Source organism: Chelonia mydas, chromosome 21, assembly GCF_015237465.2.
Source record: "Chelonia mydas isolate rCheMyd1 chromosome 21, rCheMyd1.pri.v2, whole genome shotgun sequence".
NCBI lineage: Eukaryota > Metazoa > Chordata > Testudines > Cheloniidae > Chelonia > Chelonia mydas.
The window spans coordinates 13,700,047-13,718,546 of record NC_051261.2 but is presented as its reverse complement, the minus strand read 5'-3'; the positions used below and the strand labels follow the sequence as shown (position 1 = coordinate 13,718,546).

The following is an 18,500-nucleotide window of genomic DNA, read 5'->3' as shown; positions in this document are numbered from 1 at the left end:
GGCAGGTGTGGCCAGCACTGTATGTCCCATGGGTGTGCTGAATACAGTTAACGCAGGTGCCGGTGGAGAGCAGGGTCCACAGGCCCGGGTGCCATTGTCGGTCTGCTCATTGGCAAACAGGCCGGGGAGTATCCTGACCTCGCGGGGGTGGGGTTGTCTGTGAGCCTGATCCCTCTTTAGGCCCTGCTCCTCTCTGCCCCATGTGCCCCTCCCAGTGCAGCTGCCATGTGAATATACCGTGTGCAGCCGTGGCAGCAAACTAGCCTATTCTCTTCCCACCGCTGATCATGGCAGTCCGCCCACCCACCGCCTTACAGCGGTGGGACTCAGGACCTTTGCTGTGGCAGCATCAGTCGCTCTGAAGCCATGACGTACCGTGCCGCGGGCATGACACGTATGCAGCAAATGTGTGTGATGGGGTGGGAGTCTGGGGCCACTGTGCAGAAAGGCGGATCTCCGCGTAGCCTCACACTAACTTCAGGGCCGATGCGGGTGTAACAAGCTGGTCCCCGCCACCCATAGCCCAGGACCTACGAGCCTCTGGAGTTAAAGGAAAACGGGCTGGGTGAGAACCCAGTTTCCCGGCGCAGCTGGAGAGCTCACGGGCCCCGGCCTCACCCCACAGGAGATGCTGCTCCCATGAGCAGGGCGAAAACCCTGCAGCCAGCAGGGGGCAGTGGTGCGGCTCTGACACACCAGCATCCTCAATACACCGCCTGCCCTGGGGCAGGTCTGTCACAAAGGTGGGCGCTGGGTTGTGTTTGTGTTGGGAGCTGACACCCCCTGTCCACAGCTCCCGGCCTGACTGAGGCCAAGGCCCGCTGGCTGATGCACAGTCCTGGGAGCTAGTTCACAGTCCTGGGCGCTGATTTACACTTCTGGGGTGTCTCGGGGGGGGGGGGGGGGGGGGGGTCTCACGTTTCAACTCTTTTGACCGCAGGGCCCGGCTTGCTGCCTTCCTCAGCAGTGTCAGGGAGATCTCAGGGTCCAGAGCCTGGTCCTTGAGAACCACGGATTTAGACCCCAGCTGCGTGTGTGTGTCTCTCGCACGCCCCTTCGTGTAAGGCCCGCCTGGCTCCCTCCCCCCTCACGGGAGGGGAATGGGGGGGGGGTCTCTCACACTCACCAGGGAGCCCTGGGCGTAAGGGGGGGGGGGTGAGGGAATCGCTTTTACTGGACCAGCTTCTGCTCTGGTACTGAACTAGGGTGACCAGGTGTCTTGATTTTATAGGGCCAGTCCTGACATTTGGGGTTTCTCTATATGGCGGCACCTACCACCCCTCGCTTGCTGTGGGGTCGCCCTACGCTGCCAGGGCAGGGCGCCCCCCGGCGTGTGTTTCACTAGTCGGTGCGGCGTGTGTGTCGCGCACACGGGCTCGCCCCCACCCTCGTGCCCAGCCCTTTAAAGCCGGCCCGGCCCCGCCCTCCCCGGCCCGGATTGGCCCGGCCCCACGCTCCGCCGCGGGGCTGGCTCGGGCGCCCGGCTCCGCTCCAGGCTTGTCAGTTTCACGGCGGAGCTTGCGCGGCCCCGGCTCCGCATCGCTCCGCGGGGGGCGGATGGAGCAGCGCCCCGCTCAGCCCCGCGCCCGGCATGCCCGCGCCCCCCGCCGCCGCCGCCCGCCACCCCTGGCTGCCTCCGTCCCCAGCTGAACCGGGGCGGCTCCGGCCCCGGGACCCCCGGCCCCGCCTCGCCTCCCATGAGCTGTAGCCCCCCCCCCCCCTCCGCGCAGTGGGGTGGCGAGAGGCCGCGGGCATGGCGACCCCCGGGGACTGCTGCGTCCAGGTGGCGGTGAGGTAAGCGGCCGCGGTGAGGGGCTGGCGCCGGGAAATGGGGTGATGGGCTTTGGGGGCAGACAAAGGTGCCGTGCGTTGGTCCAGCCCCTTCTGCGGCTCGCCCCCTTCCTCCTGCTGCTGGGGGTCCATGGGGTTAAACAGAGGTGCAAAATTCGGGGGGGGGGGCTGCATGGGGGTGTGCAGATCAATACTGGTGGGTTGGTGCCTTGCAGGGGGGGTGGGTTGTGTGAGCTTTATCTGGAGCCTGGATAGGCACAGATCAGGATGGGGGCTGTGCGCCTCAGCAGCTGGATGTTGTTCTGGTTTTTGCCTAGGGGGTTGTGTGTGTGTGTGTGTGTTGTCTAGGATGTGTGTTTCTGATGCACAGATCAATATTGTTCTGTCTTCTGAGACAACACTGGGCTGCTCTCTGCCTCTCTCTCTGAATCCGGCCGGCGCTGACCGCTCTGAAAGATAACCAGTGAGGAAATCCTGTATTTCGCACACTAGCCTAGCAGTTTGCTGGGTTTCCTCCCCGACTGGCGTGCGCTCGATTTATTCTCGTTATATTTTTGTAGCCCAACAAAGCCCCGGGTCGTACAATGAAAGAGCTGTCTGTGTCTCTGAGGCCTGGATGACCCCCCTTTATCTCCAGCCACCAAAAATCCGTTTCCTGGCCTCACAGTTTGGGGGGTTTGGTTTGGCAAGAGCTGCTCCTTTCTGTTGTAATTTGGTGTTAATCTGTTGTATCCAGGACTCTCCTCTCCCCTTGGTCTGAGTGGCCTTCCAGGCGTGGGGGAGAACATCCCAAATGTCATTGTTGAACGTCAGTGCTGCTTTACCTCCGTTCTCCCTTGCGGGTTTCCGCTTTGCAGCTTTCCCTCATCAAATGTGCTTGTTTCATGGCCATTTTGTGTGTGTTTTAAATGCAATCGGTGACAAATGTGGCTACAGCAGTCCCTTTATCCTCCCCGAAGGTGTGAGTCTCCTGCTTCAGTGGGAAGGTCGGAGACACTGCCTCATCTCGGCATCCTTTGTGCTTCCTCCTGGCCTGGGAACAATAGGGGAAAGATTTTGCATTTGCATTTTTTTTTAATAAGGGATTTGTAAATGGCATCTAATCTGTTTGCAGTTAATGGGACTATTGTGAGCTGTGCTGGATGGCTCTAGGTGGTGGTAGGGTGCACGGGGCGTTAGGGGAGAAACTGTGGCAAGATTTCTAGTAAGGTATCGGCACTGGGTCTCAAGGAGGATTGCAGAGCCCTTGTCAGATTCGGGGGTTCTTTGTTGAAGCCTCAGGGCTGGGTGTATTCTGAGTGCAGCCACTAGGATCCTGGAGCCGACTGTCATTTTCGTTGCGGCTCGTTGCCAAGAAAGGAGCGGTGGGGTGAGGGAGGGGAGACCCTGCTGCATAAGCGCACCTTATTGAGCTGCCGTGTGGCGAGCACACCGGCGCTGATGCTCCATGGGGAGACTGGCGCTGGGGCAGGTGGGAGGGGAGGTAAGCAAGTCCGTTGCAGACTGAGCCACTGTCCCAGCGTGGAGGACGGGCTCTGACTTCTGGCCCTGGGCAGCGCTTCCCCTTCGGCTCCGTCTGCAGAGAGGTGACCGTCTGCCCCGTGTTGAGTGGTCACCAAACCGGGGAGCCTGTCTGCTGGGTCACCCAGTTCAAGTGACCCTGGCCTGGGCCCTCTTAAAGCCACAGTGCTTGCACTAAAAGCACCGAGGGTCTTGGGGGGGTCTAACGGAGGCAGGATTAGAGGCCCTGTTGTTTAAACCTGGTGTTTCTGGGGAGTTGGTCTCCATGGAAATTCTCTGAAATATGGTCCAGCTGAACCGGTTTTGAATCTGATTGGGCCCGGCTGTGTAGACAGGGCCCAATAGTCTCTCCAAATCCTTGTCCCTGCCTTGGTTATAGTGGTAACCTCTCTTGTTTTCCATTGTTTTCTGTGATGGGGGTGAGCGGTGGGATCTCTGCCCGTGGGGAGTGCTGCAGACCCCTCTGGGAGGCGGCTGGCGGCTAGTGCTAGACTGATGATGCAAGAGACTATTTTAAATGCAGCATTTGAAGCAGGCCTGTGTGTGTCTGAGAAATGGCCATCAATGGGAACTGCCCTGCGCCCCAGCTCACTCAGATCTCCTATGTCTTTACCGGGAGGCAACTCGTCCTTCCCCCCACACCACCGGCTCAGGAGAGGATGGCCCTGGTGGCCCAGATTCTGATTTGGCTTGAGCTGGTGTGAATCTGGAGTGAAGTCAATGGAGCCTGCACTGACTCACTAAGAACCCCTTAAGTGGAGCAGCCAAGCCCCTGACGTCAGGGGGAGGAGCGGGTACTGCTTGGAGACCTTGTCTGCTCCGGGATATTAGCTCAGGTAACCTGCACTGTTACTGTGTTGCACGGGTTTAAATTGTCTCCCATGGGGGTTTGCACTGGTGCCCCAACACTGTGTGTGTGCCCGAGCACAGAGGTTTCCCACTGGTTGGAGATCCACCCGTCATTCATCTTGCATTTCTTTCAGGACAGATCCTCTAACAAAAGCCCCCAGTCTGGGCTGCTGGGGGCTCCCCCTTTCTGAGGTGAAAGGATGGCTGTAGTCCTGGCGAAGGATTATTGTGGGCCTTTATAATCGGCGGTGCCTTGCTCCCAGCTAATCCCCATTAGCCTGTGTCTACTAGAGGGGTTCTCAGGCTCACGTGGTGCATTGCTGGCGAGCAGCTTTTGAAACCCCTCGGTGGCCCAAGGGTGAGCAGAAGGGCCGGGGGAGGGAGAGAGGGTATCAGTCTCCGAATCGTGCATTCTGGAGAGTGTCAGTGACGTTGGTGTTTGGCTGTGGCTTAGCTAGGATGGTGGAGGATGAGATCAGCAGAGGGAAGGGTGTGTATGTGGGAGCATGTGCGCTCTGTGGGTTCTCAGGCTGATCCTTACCCAATCTGCCCTGTGCTCCATTGTCTTTAGAGCCTCTCCTAGCTCCAGATATTGGTTCGGGGCGAGGCTATTTGCCGCTGATCTGGCCAATGAAAGCTGGTTTGGGGCGGGGGGGGGGGGGGGAAACGGGGTGCATGCATTGGAAGCTGAAGGTGAATTGGCAGGACAAAGGAGGGGGTTTAGAAATAAATGGTAATAATGAGGCCAGTGGTGGCCAATGGGACAGCAAGGCAGGATTGCAGCACTGGGCTGGAACAGTACAGAAAGGGTCCCAAACACCAGCCCGGGCCGTGGAAGGTCCTCGCGCTTTTTGGCTGATTCCGATACAGCGCTAGGACTTCCAGTGTGTTGGAAGGGGGAGGGGGTTGCCTGTCCAACTCCCCTGCAAACCCAGGCCCGAGCGTGCTGGGCACTTGGAAATCTGTAGCGCATTATCTGCTAAGACCCAGAAAGACACAAATGACTCTGCCCTGGGGGGTCGAGAGCTTTATCCCCATTTTCAATCAGACTGTGGGATTGCCGCCTTTGGAATGATACTAAACCGCCCTTGCCCAGCCAGCAGGAGCAGCTGGACTCTGGCACGCCTGGGGTGTGCGCACCCCTCTGTGCGTGACCAGGTGCCTGCGTACGCAGAAGTGGGGAGTCGCAGCTCTGCAGCGTGACCCGATCTGGGAGGTTCTGGCTCCATGGAAGGCAGAGAAGCAGAGGGGTTTGAAAAGCCACCTTTGGCATGGGAAGGAAGGTGAGGCGATGGCCAGAGGTTTTACCCTCCCCCTTAGATGCACAATGTCAGAATTTGCCCAGCCAATGGTTCATCGGACTGGTGCGATCGAGGCAGGTCAGTTTCATAGCTATGGCAGGAGAACCATGTGGCCAGCATCCCCTCCAACTGCCTTTGGCTGCCCTGCCCCAATGGATCAGGTACCCGGTATGCAGCCGGGTGAACTGGAGGTGGCCTTTCAGGGTGAGATTGAGCGAGACTTGAACCCATGACCTTCAGGACTTGCAGTTGAGCGCTCAGACCCTGCACCTCGTTCCATGGATCCACCCTGACCCAGAATTCACAGGGATCTTTGGGGTACCCCTGGCTTCTGCTGTGCTGCGTGCCCCACCAGTTCCCGAGGATCCTGGGGCCACACACCTATGGAGGTGCTTATATGTCCCTCCTCATGGTGGCCTCCCAAGAACACTGCTCCCAGGAGCTGCCTGAGTGTGGCTGCCACGTGGGGGTGGGAGCTGCAGCACCAAGGGAGAAGGAGCCCATGGTTCTGGTTAGGACCAGGCTATTAACCCCTTATGCCCCTGGTGAGCAGTTCGTTGTGAGAGTCCGTGCTGGAGCCAGGGCTCCCTGAGGGGAGGAAGGGACTTTGCAGACTGGCCCTGTAGGGAGGATCTGTCAGGCTGTGCAATGCCTGGATGGGACAGCACAGAACCTGCTCCAGCACCTGCTTGGAAAGTCGAGACCTGTGGAATTGAGTTTTCAATGCATTGGGGAGGGGAATCCCAGCGCCATCTGCAGAAATGCAGTAAAACCTTTAAAAAAAAAAACCCAACATGATACCAAATACCTGCTCCTGGATCAAAGAGCTGAGCCTGCAAAAGCAACAGGGAGGGAGGCGAGTCTGTTAAATAGATGCACTTTACACATCAAAGCAAAATCAGCGAAGACAGTGGCTCTTCCTTGAATGGCTGCTGGTTCAAGGCACAGACCTGCCAGCAAGGTGTGCTGGAGTGTGCTTTTATTACCTACCTATGACAGGCAGTGATGTGGCCAGCTTCTGCTCATGTGGCTGAGCTGGCCCTGTTGGCTCCCCAGCTTGCTGCTTATCCAGATGCCTTTTTAATCTTCTCTCATGATAACACAAGCAAAAAAACAAACCCCTTTCCGTTTACACTGCCCAAGGGCTGGACTGCCGGCTGCTCTGCTACAGAGATGGAGCCAGGCCTGTCTTGGAAACTTGAGGGCAGAAGGGAGAGCAACCCATGGGGTTTAGGCCCCTTTTTTGGTTCATCTAATGATGTGCAGTAGGAGGAAAGCCTAGAAAATGCTATTTTTGTTTTCTTGACTGTTTTCCTCCTTCTTTTACTGCCGAGAGTGAGGCTGTCTCTCTTCCCTGGACGACTCTGTGTATGGCTGCAGAACGACTAGGTTTATGACATCACAAGTCCCATAGAACTTCAAACTGAGCAACTGATTATGGTGTATTGAAAATGCTGTTAAAATTGTAGGCTGTCACTTTAAATTTCAAGGGTGTGTTTTTTCGTTTGGTTTGTTTTTGATCCAGCCTGCAGACTAGGTGGCTCTGGAGGGAAATGTGCAATGTGGGCCCAGCAGCAGTCAGCAGATGCTTAGAGTAAGGTGGGGTGAATTGTGCCTCTCTAGTTTAGGGAGCAGCCTGTTTTCTCTCTCTCTGTGTTTGGATCCTTGTGTGTTCGGGTTCTGGATTCTAAGGAATAGTTACATTGCAACCTTCTGGCAAGTGCATCTGTTTTGATTTAACTCCTCTGTGTGTGGGCCATGAAACATAACACTGGCAAGAGAATAGCAAGGTCTAAATAAAAACCTTACACTGGATTTTTAGCCACGGATGTACATGTGCCAGACCAAAGTCCTAATATACAGTTAACACCAGGTTTTCAAACCAGGGTAAGCTGCACCAGCAAAATTACATCTGTGGATTTACACCAAAATTAGACTGTTTTGAACTTCTTGTCTTTAACACCACTTCAACTCAAACACCTGACAATCAAATGGGAGAAAAGCTCTTTGTTCAATATGTAACATGTTTGCCCTTTCAATTAAGGGCAGTGAAAGCTTCTACTCCAGTTCTCTGGTCCTCCAGGGAGACCTCTGGCAGAAAGAGGAAAGGTAAGGCCTTGTTTAAATATAAACTGCTCTTGTTTTAGTCAGTTTCAAAATAGCTTTTGTTAAACTGGTGCAAATCCCTGTGTGGATGCTCTTAATTTGCTTTCAGTCTTGTTTGGATTGATGGGGAAATGAGTTAAGAAAAATGGAGATTGAACTGTGCTGGAACTAAATGGATTGTTCACCCTGCGTTTACACTGGTTTAACTGAACTAGTTTAAAATCACACTGTTAGTTAAACGGTGCAACGCTAATCATAGACAGGGCTGAAGACTTTATTCCTGATAGTCCTAAAGTTTAAAAAAATCTAGTAGTCTTTCTTTACTGAAGATGGGGGAAGAGGACATGCCCCTTGTTGTTTTTCCTTCTCATAGGTGACCTCCAGGCTGTGGCTGTCACAAGTTAAGTGTCTTTGCATGTAACTAGACAGCGAGCACTCTGCATTTCCTGTTCTCGATTCCAGAAGACTTTCTTAATTTAGCCTTCCATTCGCCCCGTCCCAACTGCCGGCTTCACAGACTCCGCCACGGGTCCGAACTTCAGCTGGTTCTGATGCTGTCAGAACAGGGCTGGCGATGCGGCTGGTGGTGGACAGACTCCAGGCCCCACTGGGCTCATGGGAGCAGACCCTGGCTCCCTCTCCCATGGCCAGGCTGGCCCTCCAGGCTTGTTTGTGTCAATAGAGGACGCTCCAAGGTCCAGGAAGCAGATCCACTTGGGGGCCGGTGTGATGGAGCCCACTGAGCGCTGTTGTTTCTTTGTGTGCCCAGGGTTTGATTGGAGGGTTGGGGAGGCTGGGGTGATGGGATTGGGCCCTCCTAGAGCTGCTTTGGGGTAGGGGTTGGGGGAGTTCTTCACAAAAGTGTCTGTGCTGGGTTTCAAAGAACTTTTCAAATATAAAAAAAAATACAAAACTACCCTCAAAGTCCCTAGCCCACGTTTCCTGCAGCAGCTGAGCATGCCCGAAAAGGGCCAGGAAATGGAGCTTGTGAAATTGGGGAAGGAAGTCGAGTCAGATTTCAAGTTTATTTAAACCCTGCAACCTCCAGACCTCAGGCTCTTTTCTAAACACACTGCTGAAACACGCAGCCTTCCCCTAACCAGGCTGCTGATTCGCTCGTGGCCAGGCCGAGCGCCTGTTATCCCCAAAGCTGCTGGGGCTGCTCCCCTCTGCCCTGTCAAGTGGGGAGGGTGCACACCCCCTCCAGCCATGGGGGCTGGCTCTGGTTCGAATTTGGCACTAGCTTTGCAAGTGGGGTGGAGAGACCTGTGTAGCCAGAGGGAACAGCTTGGGTCTTGTGGGGGTGCATAGAATCATAGAAGATTAGGATTAGAAGAGACCTCAGGAGGTCATTTCGTCCAACCCCCTGCTCAAAGCAGGACCGACCCCAACTAAATCATCCCAGCCAGGGCTTTGTCAAGCCTGACCTTAAAAACCTCTAAGGATGGAGATTCCACCACCTCCGTAGCTAACCCATTCCAGTGGTTCACCACCCTCCTAGTGAAACAGTGTTTTTTAATATCCAACCTAGACCTCCCGCACTCCAACTTGAGACCATTGCTCCTTGTTCTGTCATCTGCCACCACTGAGAACAGTCTAGATTCATCCTCTTTGGAACCCCCTTTCAAGTAGCTGAAAGCAGCTATCAAATCCCCCCTCATTCTTCTCTTCTGCAGACTAAACAATCCCAGTTCCCTCAGCCTCTCCTCATAAGTCATGTGCCCCAGCCCCCTGATCGTTTTTGTTGTCCTCCGCTGGGCTCTCTCCAATTTGTCCACATCCCTTCTGTAGTGGGGGGCTGAAAACTGGACGCAATACTCCAGATGTGACCTCATCAGTGCCGAATAGAAGGGAATAGTCACTTCCCTCAATCTGCTGGCAATGCTCCTACTAATGCAGCCCAATATGCGGTTAGCCTTCTTGGCAACAAGGGCACACTGCTGACTCATATCCAGCTTCTCATCCACTGTAACCCCTAGGTCCTTTTCTGCAGAACTGCCACTTAGCCAGTCAGTCCCTAGTCTGTAGCGGTGCATGGGATTCTTCCTTCCTAAGTGCAGGACTCTGCACTTTGTTGAACCTCATCAGATTTCTTTTGGCCCAATCCTCCAATTTGTCTAGGTCCCTCTGTATCCTATCCCTACCCTCCCGTGTATCTACCTCTCCTCCCAGCTTAGTGTCATCTGCGAACTTGCTGAGGGTGCAGTCCACACCATCCTCCAGATCATTAATGAAGATATTGAACAAAACCAGCCCCAGGACCAACCGTTGGGGCACTCCACTTGATACCAGCTGCCAACTAGACATGGAGCCATTGGTCAATACCCGTTGAGTCCGACGATCTAGCCAGCTTTCTATCCACCTTATAGTCCATTCATCCAATCCACACTTTTTTAACTTGCTGGCAAGAATACTGTGGGAGACTGTATCAAAAGCTTTGCTAAAGTCAAGGTATATCACATCCACTGCTTTTCCCATATCCACAGAGCCAGTTATCTCCTCATAGAAGGCAATCAGGTTGGTCAGGCTTGACTTGCCCTTGGTGAATCCATGTTGACTGTTCCTGATCTCCTTCCTCTCCTCCAAGTGCTTCAAAATGGATTCCTTGAGGACTTGCTCCATGATTTTTCCAGGGACTGAGGTGAGGCTGATCGATCTGTAGTTCTCCTTCTTTGCTTTTTTAAAGATGGGCACTATATTTGCCCTTTTCCAATCATCCAGGACCTCCCCTGATTGCCACGAGTTTCAAAGATAATGGCCAGTTGCTCTGCAATCACATCAGCCAACTCCCCCAGCACCCTCAGATGCATTAGATCTGGACCCATGGACTTGTGCACGTCCAGCTTTTCTAAATAGTCCCGAACCACTTCTTTCTCCACAGAGGGCTGGTCACCTCCTCCCCATGCTGTGCTGCCCAGTGCAGCAGTCTGGGAGCTGACCTTGTTTGTGAAGACAGAGGCAAAAAAAGCATTGAGTACTCCAGCTTTTTCCACCTCCTCTGTCACTAGGTTGCCTCCCCCATTCAGTAAGGGGCCCACGCTTTCCCTGACCACCACCTTGTTGCTAACATACCTGTAGAAACCCTTCTTGTTACCCTTCACATCCCTTGCTAGCTGCAACTCCTGCTGTGCTTTGGCCTTCCTGATTACACCCCTCCATGCTCAAGAATATTTTTATAGTCCTCCCTAGTCATCTGTCCAAGCTTCTACTTCTTGTAAGTTTCCTTTTTGTGTTTAAGTTCACCGAAGATTTCTCTGTTAAGCCAAGCTGGTCGCCTGCTATATTTGCTATTCTTTCTGCACGTCTGGATGGTTTGTTCCTGCGCCCTCAATAAGGCTTCTTTTAAATACAGCCGGCTCTCCTGGACTCCTTTCCCCCTCATATTAGCCTCCCAGGAGATCCTGCCCATCAGTTCCCTGAGGGAGTCAAAGTCTGCTTTTCTGAAGTTCAGGGTCCGTTTCCTGCTGCTCTCCTTTCTTCCCTGTGTCAGGATCCTGAACTCGACCATCTCATGGTCACTGCTGCCCAGGTTGCCACCCTCTTCTACTTCCCCTACCAATTCTTCCCTGTTTGTGAGCAGCAGGTCAAGAGGAGGACGGCCTCTAGCTGGTTCTTTCAGCACTTGCACCAGGAAGTTATCCCCAACTCTCTCCAAAAACTTCCTGGATTCTCAATGCACTGTTGTATTGCTCTCCCAGCAGATATCAGGGTGATTGAAGTCCCCCATGAGAACCAGGGACTGTGCTCTGGAAACTTCTGTTAGTTGTCCAAAGAAAGCCTCGTCTACCTCATCCCCCTGGTCTGGTGGTCTATAGCAGACGCCCACCACGACATCACCCTTGTTGCTCTCGCCTCTAAACTTAACCCAAAGACTCTCAACAGGCTTTTCTCCAGTTTCTTACTGGAGCTCTGAGCAATCCTACCCTCCCTTACATACAGTGCAACTCCCCCACCTTCTCTCCCCCGCCTGTCCTTCCTGAACAGTTTACACCCATCCATGAGAATGCTCCAGTCATCTGAGTTACCCCACCAAGTCTCTGTTGTTCCAATCACTTCATGGTTCCTTGACTGTGCCAGGGCTTCCAATGCTTCCTGCTTCTTTCCCTGGCTTCTTGTGTTCGTGTACAGGCACCTAAGATAACTAGCCGATTGCCCTGCTTTCTCAGTATGAATCAGGAGGCCTCCCCTGTTGCACCCTCCTCCCGGTATCCCACTTCCTCACTTACCTCAGGGCTTCAGTCTCCATCCTCCAGCGAACCTAGTTTAAAGCCCTCCTCACTAGGTTAGCAAGCCCGCTTCCAAAGATGCTCTTCCCTCTCTCTTCGTTAGGTGGATCCCATCTCTTCCTAGCAATCCTCCTTCCTGGAACAACATCCCTTGGTCGAAGAATCCAAAGCCCTCTCTCCGATACCACCTGCGTAACCACACGTTTACCTCCACAATTCGATGGTCCCTGCCTGGGCCTTTTCCCTCAACAGAGTGCATGCTGATTGCAGCCCCTCCCGCTGTCCCTCGGGGATGCTGAGCAAGAGACAGGGCTGTACTGAGAACATATGTCCCCTTGGAGCAGGGTTGCTGGGGGAAGGGAGCAGACGCACTGCCAGGCCTGCCCAGGATGGGGCATTGGCATCTCTGCTGTCAAACAGGTGGTGCTAACATTACCAGCAGAGATCGGCTGGGTGTGTTTGTGCGCGGGGGCCGGGGGGGCAGAATTAGGCCCTGGGCTTGGCTGTCTGTGCTGTCTGAGATCTCCTAGGAGGCTGGCTGGCAGTTCCAGCTCCACTTACTGCCAATTCTGGTGTAGGTGGTGGAACGAGAATTGGCCAACTGCTGTGTTCGAAGGACCCTGCCGCCGGGTGCCCCCAGGGCAGGGAAGATGACTTGGGATTGTGTGGGAGATGCCAGGCCAGGATCTTGGTCTTCGTACTCATTGTAGATGTTGGCATCTAGAATTTGTTCGGTTTGTTATAAGAAAAAAAGATTGAAACAGCTGAGTGAATAATAATTTTTTTAAACAAAGATACCAGACCAGTATGAACGTGGACATCAGTGATGATCCCAGGATTTTTAAACTGGGAGCAGTGGTGGAAACTGGCTCCTGAGTGGGTGATAGCCCTTGGAGGATCCTTGCACTGACATGTGTGGACAAAGCCTCTTTCTGGGCCAATTCTCGTAACCCTGGCCAAGGGGCGGCAGGCTGGGATCCCTGTTTCAGAGCCGGCCCTGGTGCGTTACCAACGGAAAGCGCCTGCTCTGAGCCTGTATCTGGGGAGGGCGGTGGGAGTGCAGTGCGGGCGCTGACGGAAGCCCAGGAAGATGATCATGGTGGGAGGCCCTCGTGACCACGGAGGGCAGCTCTGAAGTGGCCACAGGTGACAGCTGAAACCTGCAGGCAGGCTGCCCATGTTGCAAATCCTCCAGTTGGGGAGCATCCCGAAGTCCCTAGCTGGCCCCTGTGCCATGACATGGGGCAACATCTGCCACCTCTTTAATTGTCACTAGAACGCTGGTGGGTCTCGCCATCTGTAGGAATGCCTGACTATTGTGAATCCCACTAAGCTTTGGGACTCAGTGAAATCTTGTGGCAGTGAGTTCCACGGGGTGGGTGGGTGGGTGGGTGTGTGTGTGTGTGTGTGTGTGTGTGTGTGTGTGAAAAATATGTATTTCCATCTCTTTGAAACATGCTGCTTTTTCAGTCCATTGACTGTCCCCTCGTCCTTCCACTAGGAGATGGGCTGAATAGCAGGGTCTGACCAGCCTTCTGTGCCCCATTCGTTGTTGTGGACACTGGCCTCACATCCCCTCTCTATGCTCACCAGCCCCAGGCCCTCAGATGAGTGGCTCTTGTGGGCTGTCTCTGAACCCCATCTCCCTCTGCTCTGCCCCCTTGGAGATGGGCTGACCAGAACTGGGCACAGGCCTCTAGACCCCAGAGCTACACTGTGACCCTCACTGCTAAACTGGCTGAGGGCTCTCTCTGCAGGGCTCTTCGCCCTGCTCTCTACACGGAAGGGAATTCAATGCAGCTGCAGCTAATCTGTTGCCCCCCTGCCTCCTCCATTTGGGGTCCATAGCGGGCTTAGTGTCATGCTGCTTAGATCCCCATTTGGCTCTGCAGCGTGGGGAAGGTGCAGAATCCTGTGGGGAGGAAGCTTTCCCGCAGTAATTAGCTGATCGTTTACTCAAATTACAAGTAGAATTAGCTGCTCAGGGAGCTGCTGGGGAGGTGGCAGCTGCTTTAGATGGGGACTCTGAATCCGGGGGGGGGGGAGATTGTCAGGTCTCTGGGATCTGGGGCAGGTGCGACGTCCTGTCTGCGCTTGGAGAAGTTCACTGCAGCTCGGTTTATCCCCCAGCTGCAGGGGTTGGAGCAGGCAGCTCAGGTGGTGCTCGGGAATTGTCAGGCTGGCCCTGGTCGCATACCCTCCATTGCCCGTCCGTATTTCAAACCCTGGGGAATGCTCTGCAGGGCTGGGGGAGGAGAAATGGGTAGGAACTTGGTGCCGTCTCCTGTCTGTCTGCATGGACGGAAATAAATGGGGAAGCTCCCGGAAGAGAGCAATGAATGGCTTTTTGTGCACTCGTGGGTTTAACTGACTTCAAACTAACCCCCACAGTTTCCCTAACCTCGGGTTTCAAGTCCTTCGGTGCCTGGAGCCAGGGGTTCATATTACAACCCCTGGGTTCAGCGTGTTCCTAGTATTAACCCTTGACAGAATGCTCCTTGGGGTGGGGATCTCATGGGCCTTCCTGGGGTGGGAGCGTGTCTTGAAGGCCACATAGCTGGAGCGGAGAATCTTCTAAAGGCGGGAGTAAAAGCCCCTGTTCAATGCGGCCTGCACCTAAATAGGGATGGGTGGCCCAGAGGTTAAGTTGCATGCCTGGCACTGAGACCCGGGTTCAATTCTCTGCTCTGCCACAGACTCTGTGTGTGACCTTGGGCAAGTCACATGGCGTCTCTGTGGCTTTGTTCCCCGTCTGTACCATGGGGATAAGAGCGGTGTGTGTGCGCGGGGGAGGGGGGGGGGGAGGATAAACACGTTTTGTGAGGCATACAGTGATGGGGGGAGGGGGGCATATAAATATCTTAGATAATCCAACAGATTTTCTAGCTACCTAAAATAGTCTCCAGCATCCTGATCCAAGCTGGACCCAAGACGACTCCGGTCTTGTGCTCAGATCTCATGTGAGCAGCCCATTTGCTGCATCTGAGCAGCTCTGGAAGAATCAGTCTCTTGTGGTTTGGGATCCGAGCCGGTCGGCTCTCCGAATAGGTGGGAAGGGGTCGTCCTTGATCTGATGGGCCTCTCTGGTCTGGTTCCCTGTCGGTGGGGTTTTTGTGGCCTCCTGCCCTGGCCGGTAAGATACAAAGCCCTAATGGGCTGACGTCCGTTGTCACCGCAGCCTTAGGAAGTCAGGCAGTGGCCACGGGGGAGAGCAGGCTGCCCTGCTGCGGCTCGGGGCACGGCCCTCTCGGGATGGTGCGAGTGAGGCTGAGAACAGGGCACCTGCAGCCTGGCAGGGCGAGAGCTAAAGTAGGCTGAAAAAGTGTGTGTGTGTGTGTCTGTTGTTGGCTACGGAAATGAAAGTGACGTCCCATCTGCCTGTCCTCTCCAGCCCACATCTGGTCGGCCCCCTCCAGACTCACTGTGGGCCCTTTTGGGTTCTGTTCTCCCAGGCCCGGGGGAGCTGCAGCCAGGATCCCTGTGTTGGGGGGCACACCCCATTACACCAAGGATGGGAGGGGGGAGAAGAGAATAGAGCCACCCCGAGCTGCGTCTGCGGCACCCCTGACTGGCTGCTCTTCTCCAGGGGGCGAGAAGTGGGGGAGGCAACCAATCAGGGAGATTCCCCCTTGGCAGGGCTGAAATGAAGCCCCTCAGAGACTGGCTCGAGCTGTGGTCCTGGGTTCTCAACCCGGCGTGGTGTGAGCACTGGGCATGGCAGACCAGGAGCACCCCCCACTCCCATCTTCCTGCTGGAGCAGAGAGGAGGGGACGTGCTGTGATGCTCTTCACGCTACAAAACCCCTGGGGATGGGGATGCAGGCGCTGGGGGATGAGGTGACATGGGCTGGGGGATGAGCTGACATGGGCTGGACAAGCTGGAAGGAAAATGCGGGAGACTCAGTAAAAGCTCCTTGGAAAATGTAACTGTTCCAGCCAATGGCAGGGGCCCCAGGGCCTGGGCTCCCGCCTGCAGAGATGGGGAGATGGGCGAGAGGTCGCTGCCCCACCTGGCCTAGTGTTGGCTCCAGCGGGGGAAGTGAACCCCGATGCCCTCAACGGGCTTCTGGCTATTTCATCTTGCAAGCAGCTGCAATCCCCCTCGGCCCTGCCCCCGCTCCCCCACTGCTGGCTCAGACCTCTTTGAATCTGGGTTGGCCGGTGCATCCCCCCAGCCACCACCTGCCCTGGCTGGCCCCAGCCCCCAGGAAGGCGAAAGCAGCCAGAGTCTTGGCGGGGGGCTGTGGGTTATGAGGATGGGACCCAGGTGCGCACATGAGTTGGACGTAGAGAGAGATAAACAGGTGTGACTGGGGTGAATGGCTGCAGGAGATCCAGTCTTCAGGGGAGTGGGTGGGGGCTCTGTGGGAGAAAGCAGTGTCCGGTCTCATGCTCGGGACCGCTGGCCCAGGGGGGTGGGTGTGGCGGCTGCAGGTTTGCAGGGAGCTCAGTAGTGTGAAGGATCAGCTGGCCCAGCTTCTCTCTAGAGAGGATTTGGGCCTGTGACGGGCACAGGGGAAAGGAGCTGGGTGATCTTTGCCTCGTCCCCAGGGGGTCTCTGGCCACTGGGCTCCCTGCCAGTCGGCTTCTGTTCAGGAGAGTTGCCGGACAGGAGGCAGCAGTTCACAAATGACGCATCGGTGGAGCTGTGTGGGGCAGCCCAGAGCTAGAACAATCGTGGGGCTGTGGGTCAGCACCGAGTGGAGGGGGAGCTTTAGCCAAGGCTTTGCTCCGCTCCAGTCACTGCTGTTCGGCTTTGCATTTTCATGAGCACTCAGGTTCACCCAGTATCTATTCCCCTAATCCAAACCACCGTAAAGAGAACGGAGCTCCAGTTCCCGGGGGGCTGTGGCTAGGGCTGGAACCGCGGCAATCTCCACTGTAGGAGGTCGCAAATCTTTGCGTGGCTGAGGGCTGAAGTCTGGAGTGGTGTGACCTCGTGGAGCAGAAACCTCGTGAAACCCCAGATCCCGTGGGGTCCTGTACAGCGACTGTTGGGGGATCTAGCCATGTGAGGCATGGAAAGGCAGCTGCAGCTTCCCCTTTCAGGTGCATGCATACAGCAAGGGGAGACCTACCCCGGTAGCTAAACTGCAGGGGAGTCTGATGGGAATTGTCTGGGTCAGAGGGCACCAGGCAACTAGGCAGAGACCACTAGACCAGCCAGTTTCTCTTTCATAGCTAGTCAGTTTCGCTTCTGGGTTCCCGTGCCCTAGCAGAGCGCTGTTGTGTGTTTGGCGTCCATTGCCGCAGAGAAGTGGTTTAAATCAGCCGCTTAAAATGGTCACAGGAACTCCCCAGGGCAGGCGCGACATCGAGTCACTCACCCTTTCCGCTGTCGGCTCGGAGGGCGTTGGGTGACTCATTCCGGGGGCCGTGCAAAGATCGTGGAGAAATAAAGTGCAGCTGACTTGCTCGGTAAACAGTCGCTTGCCTTAGATGTGTGGCTGAGCTGGAGTTTTACAAAGCTGGCTTCTATCCGCCGCATTTTTCGAACTGACGTGAAGAACGTAGATCAAATATCTCGTTGGTATTGGGTTTTGCTAAGTCTACGTTTTTGGGGCTAAAATACCCGACCGTGCCCCTTTGATTTAAACAAGAAGAATATTCCATGCTCTAGGAGCCTCTTCCCAGGCCTGACCGGCGTCCTTCGCTGGCTGTGCGATTCGTATGTTCAAAAGTGATTTAGGGGCTCATTGAAAGTCAGTGGGATTTAGGCATCTAAGTCCCTTTGGTGCTTTTGCCCACTGCATGTAGCCCACGCGGAAATGCCTCCACGTCCTCTAGACTCACTCTTTCACGGTGCATTTACAGCATTAAGTGGGGCAGGTTCTGTTTGCAATGCTCTGTCTCCGCACAATGAATTTCCCCCGTCCCATCTCTGTACCCAGCACCTCCAGATCCAGAGCATAGACCATTACCCCGACACTTCCGAAGTAACTTCAGTAACTGACAGCAGTAGTAGATTCTTATCCTCTATGTGGACCAACTAGTAGAGGGGACAAAACACACTTAGCTATTCCTATTTGGTGCCTTCCAGCCTTACATAAGAACCAGGTAATTGCCATCTGAATAACCTTAATTTTATACTAAGAATGAAAGAGTTCTGCGTATGAGAGGGGTGTGTGTGTGTGTGTCTTTTCCTCCTCCTTTTCCTGGGCTTGGATCTCGCCTGGAAAAGGAGCCCCCCATGGAGATCAGTGTTGTTCCAGGGGATGCACCCTGCAAGGTGGAAAAAGGGGATCAGGGGAGATTTTAAGGCTACGGGACAGTTGGGCTGTGGCAGCTCTGACCTGGTGGTTTAGCAATGTTAATTATGGTCAAGCAGCATAATTAGGGCGGAGGTTGCGGGAGAAAATGACGGAAGGCGAAGCTCTAAAAAAAACCCCCAAAAACCCCAACCTGCTCAAAATAAGAATCCGACACATCAGTCAGAGGGAGGGCACTTTTCCCAGTGGTCCCTGGTGCTAATTGAAAAGCAGGCAAGCTTCTTGTTTTCCCCATTTGTCAGGCAGGCCTTTTTGGTCCCGGAGGGGATATCCCCTACCAGAGGCTGTCAAAATACGAACGTGTTGTTAGATTAAACAGCCGAGAGGCTTGGGACCTGCCTGATTGCACCAGGAGGTCACGCAGGGCTCTGCCACAGAGGCCTCCCTGTTGGGAGGTGCTCAGTGGGGGGAGGACTGTGGGCAACTGGGCGGTTTCC

General features: G+C 54.8%; 1 protein-coding gene across 6 annotated transcripts in view; it reads left to right on the top strand.

Moving 5' to 3' along the window:
* Nucleotides 1–1,468: 1,468 nt before the first annotated feature.
* KIF21B (kinesin family member 21B) overlaps nucleotides 1,469–18,500 on the top strand; it is an 85,829-nt gene continuing 68,797 nt past the window's right edge. For 3 of the 6 annotated variants that reach the window (XM_037884995.2, XM_037884993.2, XM_037884992.2), the window contains exon 1: nucleotides 1,470–1,794. In XM_037884995.2, the coding sequence (XP_037740923.1) occupies nucleotides 1,754–1,794 (41 nt within the window). In that variant the 5' untranslated portion in view covers nucleotides 1,470–1,753. Of the gene's footprint in view, nucleotides 1,795–18,500 lie in introns of all 6 variants that reach the window. The other 3 variants (XM_043533539.1, XM_043533537.1, XM_037884994.2) reach the window with 2 other exon arrangements.